This window comes from Mandrillus leucophaeus, unplaced genomic scaffold (genome assembly GCF_000951045.1).
Source record: "Mandrillus leucophaeus isolate KB7577 unplaced genomic scaffold, Mleu.le_1.0 Scaffold441, whole genome shotgun sequence".
NCBI classification, from domain to species: domain Eukaryota; kingdom Metazoa; phylum Chordata; class Mammalia; order Primates; family Cercopithecidae; genus Mandrillus; species Mandrillus leucophaeus.
In genome coordinates, this window is record NW_012104710.1 from 261,261 (window position 1) to 277,772 (window position 16,512).

The 16,512-nt window shown below is 38.9% G+C and overlaps 1 protein-coding gene across 5 annotated transcripts in view; it reads right to left on the minus strand.

The window, feature by feature from the left end:
- HERC4 (HECT and RLD domain containing E3 ubiquitin protein ligase 4) overlaps positions 1 to 16,223 on the minus strand; it is a 175,586-nt gene extending 159,363 nt beyond the window's left edge. For 4 of the 5 annotated variants that reach the window (XM_011994077.1, XM_011994078.1, XM_011994076.1 and 1 more), the window contains exons 1-3: positions 16,019 to 16,223; positions 14,522 to 14,552; positions 13,739 to 14,042 (exon numbers count right to left, since the gene is read on the minus strand). In XM_011994077.1, coding sequence (XP_011849467.1) covers positions 13,739 to 13,964 — 226 coding nt within the window. In that variant the 5' untranslated portion in view covers positions 13,965 to 14,042; positions 14,522 to 14,552; positions 16,019 to 16,223. The remainder of the gene's footprint in view (positions 1 to 13,738; positions 14,043 to 14,521; positions 14,553 to 16,018) is intronic. The other variant, XM_011994079.1, reaches the window with a different exon arrangement.
- Between the last annotated feature and the right edge of the window lie 289 nt (positions 16,224 to 16,512).

A 16,512-nucleotide genomic window follows, 5' to 3' on the forward strand; every position in this document is an offset into this window, starting at 1 on the left:
GGTTAAGCAATGTGACCAAGAAAACAGATCTAGCAACAGAGCCAGGATTTTTATGTGAGCACTCTAATTCCAAAGCCTACCCTTAAAAAAAAAAAAAAAAAAAAAAAAAAAAAAAAGGTAACATATTTACATTGTTTTTAAAAAGGTATGCAGGGAAAAGTCTACTATGTATGTTCTCCATCAACCTAACTCTCACCACTTCTTTTCCCACCTCTACACCAAGAGTTACCAATGTTATTAGTTGTATATATCCTTCCAGGGTTTTTTGTGTATCTATAAGCAAATGCAAGTGTATATTTTTCTTTGTTTAAAAAACCCAAAATGTAGCTCTCTATACATTGCTCTCTACACCTTGCTCATTTTAATGTATATTAGAAACTGTCTTTAAAAAAAGTTAATACTTATTACTATTTTTTTAGAATTTTCCTACTTTTTCTTTTTCCATATGAACTTCAGTATCCATTTGTCTACTTTCCCAAAAAGTCACTTGACATTTTCATTAGGATCACACTAAATTTACAAATTAGAGAAAACTGACAGGTTGATATGGTTGAATGTCCTTATCCATAAATGTGGTTTTCATTTGCTCAAGTTTTTTGTGTTCCTCAGTAATGCTTTCAAGTCTTCTTCATATAGGTCTTGCACATTTCTTACTACTTTATTGCTGGGTTATTTTGTTTCTCTCGCTATTATAAATGGTTTCTTTTCTTCCATTGTTCTTCTTATTGGTTCTTGTTTCTACTCAGCTTTAATTTCAACTTTGGGAGAATTACTTAATCTTCTGAAGACTGACTGTTCTCACCAAAACACATACTTTTGCAGGACAGATATAAGACTTTCGGATAATGAATAAGGATTCAGCACAGCTTTTGCAGGATAGATATAAGACTTTTCGATAATGAATAAAGGATTCAGCACAGTACCTGGCACATAATGGAGGTTTACTGCTACTATTTTTTTAATATCAGCATTACAATATGTGAATAATATTCTTTTTGTTTGCTTTTGAGGCAGTCTTGCTGTGTCACCCAGGCTGGAGTGCAGTGACACAAATAACAGTGGTGCAATCTTGGCTCACTGCAACCTCCACCTCCCAGGTTCAAGCAATTCTTCTGCCTTAGCCTCCCAAGTAGCTGAGATTACAGGTGCATGCCACCATACCCAGCTAATTTTTGTATTTTTTTAGTAGAGACAGAGTTTCACCATGTTGGCCAGGCTAGTTTCAAACCCCTGACCTTGTGATCCACCTACCTCGACTTCCCAAAGTTCTGGGAATACAGGCGTGAGCCACCAAGTCCAGCCGTAAATAATACATTCTAAATATTGCAACACTAAATTTCTCTCCAATTACATGGTTTGTGTATTTCTTCACCCTATACAATGCAGTACCAACTTATAATGTGTTCCCTTTTCCCCTTATTCTCAGTTGTAGAGGCTCATTCAACTTCCCAACTGAAAATGTGAATAGGTCTATGTTCAGGTACAGGTAACATCAACCAATCAGGCTTCTACCTAGTAACTCTTCAAAATATAAGGTTCATTCCTATTAGAGAGCCTAGGTATGAAATCTATAGCTAAGCAATACTTGGATTAGAAATTACATATATGCTGATTGATAAGTACTTTGGATCAATTCTGGGAAGCAATCTAACATCTACTTTATCCTTGTTATGCCACCCTAAAAAAAAAAAAAGTCACAAATGTCTTCTAATAATGTATAGGTAAAGTAGCTAAACTTTCTTTCCACTGCTTTTCAGATACTCCTAATTCTGCTCTTTAGGACCTCTTTTAGCCTTACCTGTTTCTTCCCCACGCCTGTTTCCCTTTCACAGAAGCAACAGCATTATCGCAAAAGGTGAATTTCCCAATAGCTCTTGCTTACATTGCGGCATATATCCAACTTACAGTTAAAATTATTTCAGCTACTAGTGGAACCAAAAGCAACTTACACCTATGTCATTGCACCTTCTGACTGCAAAAGCTTTGTTTCCAGTAACACCTGGAGGGAAGTCCTGAAGTCAAACATAGTAATTAAGAATAGGTTTGGCACTTTGGGAGGCCGAGGCAGGTGGATCATGAAGTCAGGAGGTCAATACTATCCTGGCTAACACAGTGAAACCCATCCCTACTAAAAATACAAAAAATTAGCCAGGCGTCATGGCAGGCGCTTGTAGTCCCAGCTAAATGGGAAGCTGAGGCAGGAGAATGGCATGAACCCAGGAAGTGGAGCTTGTAGTGAGCCGAGATCGCACCACTGCACTCCAGCCTGGGCGACAGAGCGAGACTCCATCTCAAAAAATAAAAAAGAATAGGTTTGTGTCAGCTAAAGAATAAGCAAATGGGCCAGGAGCAGTGACTCACGCCTGTAATCCTACCACTTTGGGAGGCCGAGGCGGGCAGATAACTTCAGGTCAGGAGTTCCAGACCAACCTGACCAATATGGTGAAACCCCGTTTCTACTAAAAATACAAAAAAAAAAAAATTAGCCGGGCACGGTGGCGGATGCCTGTAATCCCAGCTACTTGAAAGGCTGAAGCAGGAGAATTGCTTGAACCTGGGAGGTGGAGGTTGCAATGAGCAGAGATGGTGCCACTCACTCCAGCCTGGGTGACAGAGCAATACTCCATCTCAAAAAAAAAACACAAAAAAACCTGTATATAGAAATTCAGGTTTACAAAACAGACGGAGGAGGCAACCATTTAGGTCACTTTAAATTTACAATGGTATTGTATCACCACGTGCCTTAAGCAGTCTTCCAAAAGTACGAAGTATTGTTAATGAATTATTAATTACTTAACAGGTTAGAACTGGGGAGAAGTCTACAGTTGGAATGTCAGCCTATCTGAACTGAAAATAAAACAAAATCGAAAATAAACACTTCACGCATTTAGCCCCCACTTACAGTACTACATTTCTTACTGCTCACTCAGTATTATTAAGTTTACCACAAAATTCGCCTTACCAGAATCTTTTAAATTGCCTCTTAAAATAAAAGAGAATATTTCTTCTCTTCCTGGATTCCTTATTTCTATCAGCTAATGATTCCACTTAGGATCATACCTGGCTCTTCCCTTTATGTTTATTATTTATTTCCATCTGGTTATCAAAGTCTGTCCATTCTTTCTGCCTCCCTAAGTCTCTCCATTATCTACCTGCTCCTTTCTTGCTTTAAAGGACTACCATTACAGCCTATTTCTTTACCTCCAATTTCTCTCCCTTTCAACCTTTCCTTTATAAATCCATTGTAATTCCCATTACAATCTATCAGTGGATATTCACCAAATTAAATTCAAGCTCTTGAATTTATTTCTATAATCTGACCTCAATTTTGCCTTTCTAACCTTCCTGCTCACTATTCTCAGACATCTGTTACATGGACTACTCTTCCCCCAGCCTCAAACTTGCCTGTTGCTATCTGATAGTATACTATCTCTACACGGCACTGTTGTTTATACATCCTATAACACTTGGCATATTTTAATTGCATTTCTATTATTTGTGCATTTGTTTTCTATTCCCTATTAGGTCGTAATATTGTAATTGTAATTATTTATTTATTTACCTTTATTATTATTATTATTATTTTTAGATGGAGTCTCGCTCTGTTACCCAGGCTAGAGTGTAGATCTCGGCTCACTGCAACCCCTGCCTCCTGGGTTCAAGCAACTCTCCTGCCTCAGCGACCCGAGTAGCTGAGACTACAGGCATACCACTATGCCCAGCTAATTTTTCTATTTTTTTAGTAGCGACGGTGCTTCACTATGTTGGCCAGGCTGGTCTTGAACTCCTGACCTCGTGATCCGCTTGCCTCGGCCTCCCAAAGTGCTGTGTTTACAGGCGTAAGCCACCGTGCTCGGCCTTGTCATACATTTTAAAAACTTTCATTTACAAATATCTTATGAGTATATAAACTTCGTAAAATGAGACACAACTGTGCTTAAACAATAAATTCAGTTCTCTTTCCTTAAAGATGTTCTTTTTCCTAAAGAAATAAACAGAGGTAGGTCAGGCGTGGTGGCTCACGCCTGTAAGCCCAGCACTTTGGAGGCCGAGGCGGGCGGATTAACTGAGGCCAGGAGTTCGAGACCAGCCTGGCCAACATGGCAAAACTCCATCTCTACTAAAATTACAAAAAATTAGCAGGGCATGTTGGCGGGCATCTGTAATCCCAGCTACTCAGGAGGTCAAGGCAAGAGAGTCACTTGAACCTGAGAGGCGGAGGCTGCAGTGAGCCAAGATTGCACCATTGCACTTTAGCCTGGGCAACAAGAGCGAAACTCTATCTCAAATAATAATAAAGAAACAGAGTGGTAGCTCATGCCTGTAATCCCAGCATTTTGGGAGGGCGAAGTGGGCAGATCACTTGAGGCCAGGAGTTCTAGACCAGCCTGGTCAACATGGCAAAATCCCACCTCTACTAAAAATACAAAAATTAGCCGGGCATGGTGGCACATGCCTGTAATCCTAGCTGCTCTGGAGGCTGAGGCAGGAGAATCGCTTGAGCCCAGGAGACGGAGGTTGCCATGAGCCGAGATCATGCCACTGCACTCCAGCCTGGGCAACAGAGCAAAATCCTGTCCCCCAAAATAAAAAATAATTAAAAGAAAGAAATAGGCAGGCACCATGGCTCAGGCCTGTAATCCCAGCAATTTGGGATGTCGTGGCAGGTGGATTACCTGAGGTCAGGAGTTCAAGACCAGCCTGGCCATCATGGTGAAACCCAATCTCTACTAAAAATACAAAAAATTAGCCAAGTGTGGTGCCTGCATGCCTGCGATCTCAGCTACTCAGGAGGCTGAGGCAGGAGAATCATTTGAACCTGGGAGGCAGAGGTTGCAGTGAGCCAAGATGGCAACAGGCACTCCAGCCTAGGCAACAGGCAACAGAGTAAGATTCTATCTAAAAAAAAAAAGAGAGAGAGAGAGAAAGAAAAAGAAATAAAGACTGAATTGGTATATATGTTCATTGCAGTATTAACTTATAACAAAAATCTGGAAGTAAATTCTAAAAAATAGGCTGGGCACGGTGGCTCACGCCTGTAATCCCAGCACTTTGGGAGGCTGAGGCAGGTGGATCACGAGGTCAGGAGTTGGAGACCACCCTGGCCAATATGGTGAAACCCTGTCTCTACTAAAAATACAAAAAATTAGCCAGGAGTGGTGGCACGCATCTGTAATCCCAGCTACGCAGGAGGCTGAGACAGGAGAATCACTTGAACCCAGGAGGCAGAGGCTGCAGTGAGTGGAGTTCGCGCCATGCACTCCAGCTTGGGAAACACAGCAAGGCTCCGTCTCAAAAAAAAAAAAAAAAAAAAAAGATGATATGACAACATCTGGGATTTGCTTCAAAATAATCCAGGACTGGAGAGCACAGGAGGGAGTTACAGTCAGTCATCTATAAATAAAACTAGATAAAACATAAATTAAGTGTTGAAACTGGTTGATGGGAATTTGGGGGCTCATTATACTATTCTACTTTTATAGATGTTTAAATTTTTCCAAAATAAAGTTTAAAAATAGGTTCAACTACCAAGAAAAAAAGGAATAAAAAATCACTTTAAGGCCAGGCACGGTGGCTCAAGCCTATAATCCCAGCACTTTGGGAGGCCAAGGCGGGCAGATTACCGCCAGGAGTAATCTGCGGTCAGGAGTTTGAGACCAGCCTGGCCAACCTGCAAAACCCGTCTGTACTAAAAGTATGAAAAATTAGCCGGGCATGGTGGCAGGTGCCTGTAATCCCAGCTACTCAGGAGGCTGAAGCAGAGGAAGCTTGAACCCAGGAGGTAGAAATTGCAGTGAGCCAAGATCGTGCCACTGCACTCCAGCCTGGGCAACAAGAGCAAGGCTCCGTCACAAAAAAAAAAAAAAAAAAAATCCAAAAAATAGAATACTTAAATAAATTTTGGTACATCTAAATGATAAAATGTTAATTATATTCCTAAATATTCCCAATATTCCTAAAATTTTAAAACATGGGAAAATACTAAATTATTATCAGGAGAAAAAAGTTGAGATACAAGAACACACTCCCAGTTTTTAATCAGAAACATATATGAATACAGAAAAGGTCTCATGTGACAATACTATTTACCTATGCATGATGGCATTATAGTTTTTACTTTCCTATGTGTTAGAAATTCTCTACTAAGAACTTGTAATACTAAAAATGTGTTATTTCAGAATAGTATAACACCTAGCAAAGGAATAAAATGAGGTGAATCTTAGATATGAATAAAAAAGTAATTAAGATATTTTCAAATAATTTGTGAAAAGCCCATTACTAAAGGATTCTAGAATGTCTTATGGCCAAGAAAGGCTAAACCAAAATTCTGCCATGCTAGAAATGAACACAAAAGAGTAAATCTAGGCAAATAAAACATTACGGTTTAAGGAATAAGCCATCGAAATGCAAGAAATTTCCCTTAAAAAAAAAAAACAACTCTAATAAGGCCTGACGTGGTGGTTCATGCCTATAATCCCAACACTTTGGGAGTCTGAGGTGGGATGATCACTTCGAGACCAGCCTGGGCAAAAGAGTGGAACCCTGTCTCTACAAAAAATACAAAAATATGCTGGGCCTGGTGGCATGCACATGTGGTCCCAGCTACTCAGCAGGCTGAGGTAAGAGGATTCCTGAACGCAGGGAAGTTGAGGCTACAGTGAGCCACAATTTAACTACTATACTCCAGTGACAGCAAGATCCTGTCTAAAAAAACAAAACTCCAATAAAATGTATAATTACACACAGCATAGGTTTTTCTCACATATAAGGTAACCATCATAATTTATTACGATTTAAAATAACTGCCTTTTAAATTCCATCAATATGAAAAAAAAAAATCCAGGGGAACAGGAAGTTCAACCATGAGCTCATTAATATAGTTTCCTCATTAGTGTTACCCATTTTTTTATTAATATTATCCAAGCCCAAATAAACTTTTATATAAACATTTGAGTATGCTGCTTCTATTCGATTCTTTCATATGTATCCCAAGCACTTGATATACTTTATAGCCTAGGAATACAGAAGTAACTTTTATTTCTTCAAAGCAGTTTTTAAAATGCATGCCTTTGTGAGAAATGAGCTTGAAAAACAGTGCTACATTTGTATGATCTATTGGGAACATGGAACCCTAAGAGTCCTTACTAAGGAGATAATGGAAACTAGACTCCCTAGACTGCCATTTGCAACAAGAATCGCTAACTACCCAAATTGTGAAACCAAAATCTACCGCACTGCTAAATCTTTTAAGGAAAGTATGTGGCTCACTTCTAATCATGTAAAAACATTAACATACCCAAGAGAAAATCACTGGTTCCAAGTCCTTTAAAGAAGCTTTCCTTTGTTAGACTGCTCAGATTAGGCATCTACTGCTATTTTTGTCTTCTGTGTAGGTTTTAAGAGTTTTATAAAGCATCCACCAAACCAATGCATCTTAGAGAGAGATGCATGTATTTACATAGTGGACTTTATACAACATAACTAATCCAAGTTCCAAGGTTAGCCACCAAATCAATTCTGCAAGTCAGTTACTATGGACCTTGGATTGTAGTACAACATAGCAGTTAGACAAGGGGATGTATACAATATATAATAGAAAACAGGAAAGACAGGGTATTACCATAGTTAAGTTTCTGTTCATTTGTTTAAATATTTTTCATACCACACAGAGTTATAATGAAGTATCAAAGTGGCATCAGAATGTAAGCATCTTGGTAAAATAATGATTTAACAGGCCATCAAATAGAATGGCAGGGAAACAATCTGTGCACTAGTATTTGATCTGCCTCAAACAGAAGATATTACTATAAATAATTCTAAACATAAGCACAATTTAGTGAATAAGGTAGGAGACTGGTAGACTCCAACTTTCAAATTCAACTTATAGCTGTTCACCAGTCACCTATTTTGACAAGTTACTTACCAACTTGTGCTGCCATTTCTCCGTAAATTTATCCCCTAAGATGAGGATAATCCTTGCAAATTGTGTCACAAGCATTTTGAAAGGAACCATGAGTTATTGTGTAATGCTCTTGAAATTCCTCAGATGTAGGGTCCTACACAAAGTAAAGTATTATTATACATTTCTCTAACAGTAGTCATCTGTTTGCATTATGATTTTTTTTTCCTACCCTTGACACTGTGATTCTTGGGCACTAACCTTTCTCAAAGTAAAGTGTTCAAAGCAAGCCTCCACTCCTGACCCAAGTAATTACTTTTTTCAAATCTATCATCCACATCTTTCTCTTCCTTAGAAGGTATTGTGAAAACCGGGAGTTATAAAACACAATGAGCTTCTTTGGTTTAAATGCTCTGGTTCAGTAAGAAATGTGTGGGATAATCTGGTATTTTTATTTTTAACCCACCCTTAAGTGAGTAACTTTATTTCCCATAGTTATATTTTCCTATATTACTTTTTAAATTTCAACTATATTTTATAGATTTGTTTTATGAACAGAGAGAAGACAGGTCAGAAAAATGAAGAAGCAAGAAAGGCAAACCAAGTAATCACTACTATGTGACCAAAATGCTTTTATTGGAATGACTCAACAGTAGAAATTACCATTCGAGGATATGGAAAACATAGAATCAATGCTCATGATCTTTAAAAAAAGTTCAACATAAACCACAATAAATTTTATCATACTATTAAAACTATTACCTATAAACTCTGCTAATCAAGTTAGTCTTCCATTCAGTGATACACTATACATATTTGAATTTTTGTTTGTGTTGGTACAATATTACATTTTGAAAATAGAACTCTCAATCTTCTCATCAGTTTTTAAAATGATTTTTGAGTTTATGCACAAGGGGGATGATAATAAAATATGCTGTCTTCATTATATAACCTTAGTTACAAGATAGTAATTTTTAAAAGATTTTTCTTGGCTGCCACAGTAGCTCATCCCTATAAATCCCAGCAATTTGGGGAAGCCAGGGCAGGAGGATAGCTTGAGGACTGGCGTTTGAGACCAGACTGGGCAACATACAAAGACCCCCATCTCTAACAAACATAAAAAAATTGGCCAGGCCTGGTGGCTCACGCCTGTAATCCTAGCACTTTGGGAGGCCGAGGTGGGCAGATCACCTGAGGTCAGGAGTTCAAGACCACCCTGGCCAACATGGTGAAACCCTGCCTCTACTAAAAATATAAAAAAATTAGCCGGCTGTGGCGGCACACACCTGTAGTCCCAGCTACTCGGGAGGCTGAGACAGGAGAATCACTTGAACCCAAGATGTGGAGGCTGTAGTGAGCAGAGATCACACCACTGAACTCCACCCTGGGTGACAGAGCAAGACTCTGTCTCAAAAAAAAAAAAAAATTAAGCAGGCATGGTGGCACATAAATGTAGTCCCAAATACCGGGGAAGCTGAGGTAGGAGGATCACTTGAGCCCAGGAGTCCAAGGCTACAGTGAGCTATTATCATACCACTGCAATGAGCAACTGTTGCTTGAGCAACAGAACAAGATCCCATCTCAAAAAAATAAAAATAAAAAATGAAAAAACCCTTGGAATTACAATAAAACAGTGATGGAAACCACCTTTCTCAAAGGTGAACAAATATTCTTCTACCTTCTAAATATAGCAAAGGAAAAGATTTGTAAGATTAAGGATAAAAATCACAAGATTTAGGATAAAAATCACAAGATTTAGGGTGGTCTCAAGATGTGCTAGCCAAGTGACCCTATTAGTCTCTTAATCTCTTTTAACCTCAGTGTCCTCATCTGTAAAATAGGGACCATGATACCTGCCTTAGCTACATACAACTGTTGTGAGAATTAAATGAAACACTCCATTTGAAAGAATGTTATAAAACACAAAAAACTATTTTTTAGATAACAGGGCTTGTTTTTAAACAGAACACCACTTTATTTATAAATTATGGTCACAAAACAGTTTAATATTGTTTCTAACATGAAACAAATGGAAATCAATGTGCAAAACATATAGTTAGGACCATGGTCACCAAATTATACCTATGATTAGATATACAGTAAGAAAAGGATCTTTTAAAGAAAAGTATACTTCCCATACTTAAAATCTTCAGAACTGAATTTGAAAGTCTAAAAAAACCAATTCATTTAAATGGACTGGTTTAGCACACTGAAGATTAAATAAATTTATTTGTTAGCTATAAATTAAAAAATTGATACATTAACTTAAAAGTATTTTAAAGTTCTTATGAAAAAAAAACATGAAAGTGAAACAGACATTCACTTCTCTGGAAATAATTCAGAAAAAGCTAGTAGTGATAGAAAAGGACATACATATACAAGACAATACAGATGAAAATAAACATAATCTGCACCTTTAGTATAATAAAGGAATTCAGTTAAATCCTTCTATGTGGTTCCTAAAAAGTCCAGAACAGAAACACCGCTTTTCAATAGGCCACAGGTTAAATCTATTTATTACATTGTCAGGCCAACTCCTCCAGTAGGTTATTATGAATCTCAAGAATACTTTATCCTTAATAAGGCTACCTCTTTCTCTTTTATTCCTTATTAGTTATGGAATATGCATATTTATAAAGCCAATCTACATAAAGAAACAATTCTTAGTTCCGTCCATTCTATCTGTCTTCTGACACAAGTTTAAAGCTCTTGGGAAGTCGGCTGGGCATGGTGGCTCACGCCTGTAATCCCAGCACTCTGGGAGGCCAAGGCGGGCAGATCACGAGGTCAGGATATCGAGACCATCCTGGCTAACACGGTGAAACCCCGTCCCTACTAAAAATACAAAAAATTACCCGGGCATGGTGGCACGTGCCTATAGTCCCAGCAACTCGGGAGGCTGAGGCAGGATAATCGCTTGAACCTGGGAAGCAGAGGTTGCAGTGAGCAGAGATCATGCCACTACATTCCAGCCTGGGCAACAGAGTGAGACTCTGTCTCAAAACAAAACAAAACAAAACAAACAAACAAAAAACCTCTTGCGAAGTGAACTATGTTTATTACATGGTCCCAGAAATACAACCAACTTGCTCAATTACCAGAAGACTTTAAAATAAATAAGATCCAACAACTTTTTATCTTTTAATCCAGTCCTCAAATTTACAAATTTAAAAAGGGGTTGGGGAAATGACACATTTAAATCATTAACGAATTATTCCAAATATAAATAACTTTAGTTAAAAAATTCTTAAAATTTAGTGAAAAACATTATTTAAAAAACATCTTAGCCCAGGAGCGGTGGCTCATGCTTGTAATTCAGCTCTTTGGGAGGCCAAGGCAGGCGGATCACCTGAGGTCAGGAGTTCAAGACTAGCCTGGCCAACATGGTAAAACCCCATCTCTACTAAAAATACGAAAAGTAGCCAGGCATGGTGGTGGGCGCCTGTAATCCTAGCTACTCGGGAGGCTGAAGCAGGAGAATTGCTTGAACCTGGGAGGCGGAGGTAGCCATGAGCCCAAGACGGCGCCATTGCACTCCAGCCTGGGCAACAAGAGCGAAACTCTGTCTCAAAAAAAAAAAAAAAAAAAATCTTCAATCAAGGCTGAGATTAAAAGGTGAAGTTCCTATGAGAGCAACTACTACTTTTTGAAGTTCCTTCTCTTCCCTCTGAAACATAGGTTCACTTCAATGTATCACTGAACCAGAACTTCTGATAATAAAAAGCTTTTCTCAGGATCAGCATCACCCTCCCTCTACAAAACTAAGCTATTTCAGCTCCAGACTTATTTCCTAGCTGTTTATGTGATCACCAATAGAATTAAATGTAAGCCTTCATTTTCTCCCAGAAATCTTACTTTAATTCTATCCCATAATATTTCCCATCATTTAAATTTCTTAGGCTCAAAGTACATAGCATATCATGTCTAATTTCTAATTCTCTCCAGTTGTTCATGTACACCTTAACTCCCAACCCAGACTCTAAATTTCTCAAAGACAAAGTTAATGCCTGTCACTTTTCTCTTCCATAGACCGTGGTGTAATCGGGACAACAATGAGGCAATCCTAAAGAGGTATCCCAAATTAGGGAAACTCACCACCCCAACTTTACGTTACCAAATAATGTTTCCAGGTTGAATCAAGATGATATAGATGTCACAATGCAATCATCACAATGTCAACATGACCACAAAGAAGCCTATTCTAGCTAGTTAAGTTTCTCAGAATTTCATCTATATAGTTGGAAGCCGTTCCTGGCACTATAATCATTATACTATTAGTACACAGTATCTACCTCTAACACTTAAACATTTTAAACCTCAGTAGACATAAGTAACTATACTGGCAATTCCTATGTGCTGGCTTTTTACTTTCTACTTGCTTTACAGCCTTTCAGAAATTATTAAAGTAATACAGAGAGATGTTCAGTTATTTCTATGGGGCATGCTAAAGTACAAAGAACAGCAGCAGCCTCGGTACCATGAAAATCTCAACCTGAGGCAGCATTCCAAGTTAAGCAAAAATAGAAAAGGGCCCATTTGTCTCCGGAGCAGAGACAATCATCAAATGCATATCAGTAAATTACCATTCATTTCTATCAATATGACCACCTCAATGCCTGAGATTATGAAAATCTGGTAGGAATCCATAAAACGTTCTTAGACAGGTAGAGTACAAGAAAGCTGCCATTTACTGAGTTCTGCAAGAATTAAAAATCTATTTTACGAATGTCACTATCATTTATCCAATAAAAAATAAATTACAAATTAAGGCAGAAGAAAATACACTAAGACCTTAACCACAAAGAAAGGATGAAAACAATACAGTATTTGCAAGTCAGAAAAGTGAGATTTGGCATGGTCGTGAGATGATGTGAAGGATGAATCGTGCCTTAATTTAATGTCTGAATATCTCAGATTACATTAATCTCTCAAAAGTTGAGTAACAACAGAAACCACTTAAATAATAAACTGATAAAATAACTGCCATAGAAAATACTGAAGTGCCATTATTGTTACAGTTAAAAGAAACTGTTTAAGTCAGTATAGCTGCAGTCTCATCTGAATTTACCACCTGAAATCATTAACTTTTAGTTATCATAATTGAAAGCAAAACTCACATAACAATGATATTCCTAAATGTAGAAATATTTGATTTTAAAATACAATATCCAGGAAAACAGAACATGAAATGTGACCAAATTCTTCAAAATTCTCATTACCCTACAAATTATTTAATTTTGCTTGTACAACTATTACAAAATAGGACACTTCATAGTCACAAAATCTTGAATAGCTAGCAATGCTACAGAAAGTAAAAGATTAGAGGAATAAAAGATATTTCTAACTAAACCAAATAAAATTACATGTTTAAAATACTATGACAGAGGGATAAAAAGAATAAAAACATATTTTAGGCAAGCAAGTCAAAGTAAAAAGCTTTTCGTCTTGTTTTCTTCCCCCACTCCCAAGGTAAGGTAAACACAAAGTAAATTATGCATTTAAAATCTATCCACGGTGCCTGAACAGAATTTATTAAAGAGGACCTGCACACTACACATTCTGTACCAAAGACCTACATATGGCAGGCTGATTTTCTTTATTGTTTTATATTGTCATACAAAATAAGGTTTTATAATACTAGTCGTAAAAAAAAAAGAAACCACAACATAAAGTACTTAGAACCATACAAATATACAAATATAATGGAAATACATAACTTCTACTTTGCTTTTAAAGTTTGATAAACATATAATTACAACTAGAGAAATAATATGATGATTCAAATTTAAAATGATATAATTATTAGAAATAGCAAATTTTAAAAACGTTTCAACTTACCTGGTTTCTTTCTGGATTTTTCATGACCTAGCTGTCCTAGATCATTACATCCACAAGTGTACACTGTTCCATCATCCAGAACAAATACAGTATGTCTGAGTCCACATCCTACATCTCGGACCTTTTTATTTATAAAGAAGTCACTTTTTCTGGGCTCTAGTACAATTTCTTCATCAATTCCACCCAAACCTAGCTGTCCAAAGGATGCATTGCCCCAGCACAACATGTTTGTAATTATTTTGGTCTTCCAGTTTCAATAAAAAATTCTCTTCTGAAACCCCGGAAAGTTGGAGGTTCCCTATGTCTGAGGAAATAGAAAGAAGTTAATATGACTTCAAAGGAAAAAGGATATATAATTGCTCTTTCAAGTGCTAGGCTACAATAATTGCTACATGGTAAACACTAAATTTACTTTATAACATGGTACATAAGTATCATTGTTTCAAAAACCAATCAGTTGTATTTTTTTTAATGTATCATACAGAAAGTTTTAGGGAAAATATGTCACTTTCTACGATCCTTTGCAAAATTTAAAACATATTAACTAGTTTTGACTTCTGGTTATCTTGTGATAGACTAAACTAATGGGAGTAAGTAACTTGATGAAATTAATCACAATTTTTTCTACTTTTTGCTTTAAATAATTTCAGTGGGAGCAAGAAATAAGACATCTTTTCACTGCCCAAGAAGCAAATATACACAGTGAAAAATTTAGCCAACTGCAGAAACATAACCTTGCAATCTCCCTCAAATCCTAGTATAATTAAGCCTTCTAATACCTACCTCCACATCAACAGAAAATGGAAGTTCTTATCTGTAACAGAAATAAAACCAACAATGGAAATTTAAAGCAATTTTCCACAATTTAAACGACTCTCTCAATTATTCTTAATAGGCCAGAGAGAAAATGAAGATTCTCTTACCAAACCACAATCTCAAATCACCTCCAAAGATCCCATTTTTCAAATCAAAATACTAACATTCCAACCTCACTAATTTTAAAACTAAATCAATTTGCATAATTATAATACAGAAAAAAACTCATGCAGTTTAGAAATCAATTCTTTCCAAAATTCAACCTCTTTTATTGCAATTGGTAACCGGGACTAAAAAACTCTCCCGTGAGCAATCTATATCTATCTATACTTCTGAGACAATTATTTAAAGATTGGCGGGGGTTAATTGCAAATAACTCCAGCACTGCTGATTTTTCAAGAATAGGAATGGGGGCTGGGGCACTGATAGTCTGATGGCGAAATCTGTAGAACTTTCCAGCACATTGACTGAGTATTTCTTCACTTGTAAAGACACAAATAACAGAGTCCACTTCATCTATACATACGTAGATTTTTAAACACATCGCGTTACTAAATATCATAATTACAGGAAGTCAACCTTATTCTGTAGTAGTCATGCACATTCCTACAGAGCCTGCGAAGTCTCAACCTCAATTTTCCTACGTTCCTGTTAGCAAGTGCCCAAGGTGTCCCATTCCACGACCCATCATCCTCTAACAAGTTTGATTTCATTCTTTCGGGGCATCAGAACGCTATAATTCCCAAGACTTCTGCATTGTCTTCCCATATTTAAAAAACAAAATAAGAGTAATACAGGAAAATACCCCGACTTCAGCGCGCGAGGTCTAACCACCCTTTTCTTTAAAGCACAGAGGCGTCCTCTCGCCAGCAACAGGTAGGGAAATGAGAAGCAGTTTAGTCCCGTCTTTCCCTGAACGTGCACCCAGATCAGCTCATGGGGACCGGGAAAGAGAAATCATCTGCACACACCCAACCTCGCGGTCGAGCAGACAACTACCGCAACCGGCCGCTCGCAACAGCCTCAGAGGCCGGCGGCCGAGGCTTGGCAGCCCGCGGCCTCAACCTGAGAGAAGCCCATCCCCAGGGAGGTACGACATTCCAGCCCCGGGGCCAGGGAGCCACAACCCTACCCTCGCCCCACGCCCCTCACCCCTAGGAAGCGCTGAGAAAGCGCCCTGTGCCGAGCCGGCCTGCATCCGCCCAGCCCGGCCTGCCCCTCCCTAACGCCGTCACACGCCCCCGAACCCACTGGGGCCACAACTCGCCCAGCCCTTCAGGGCAGGGGAAGCCCAAGGTGACGCGGGGCGGCCCTTCCCCAGAGACCAAGGCAGCGCGGTCGCTGAAGCAGGTATCCGGCTCCTGGGACCCTCCTCCGTCAGCCAGTGGCGGTGATCACCAGGGCACCTCCGGCGTCTGTGCCGCTGCTCCGCTGCTCCCCTCCCCGGCCCCTGTGAAACTTTACCGGGTTCCTTAGAGAAAAGCGGACGCCACTGCTGTCCAGTCCAGAGAGAGCCGTCAGCGACCCGGATGGAGCGGGCGGGGAAGAACAGGAGGCAAGCGGGGCGGAGAACACTAGGGGTGGGGAGAGTTGGGGAAGAGACCGGGTAGGAGAAGGCAGAGGGGGAGGTGGCCACGCGAGGGAGGCGGGGGAGGGGCTGGCCGGAAGTGAACCGCAGAGCACGCGCGCGAGCCCGCCCACTTCCCGGCCCCCGCGCCTGCGCCGGAATACTCCCGGGGGCGCCTGGCCACAGGCGACTGCGCAGTGTGCTGCTTTGCGTTGCTTTAAGAGGGAAAAGTCAAATACAGAAAATTGGAGTTTGCGAAGACAAACGAAGAAGGTATAAACTGTTTTTGAGAATGCTTCGGCGTGCACAGAGCCTTTTAATGAAGAAAATCACTTTGTTTTTTGGTTTGGTTGTCTTCGTGCTCATGGATGCTAGCTGGTCTTTTTATTAT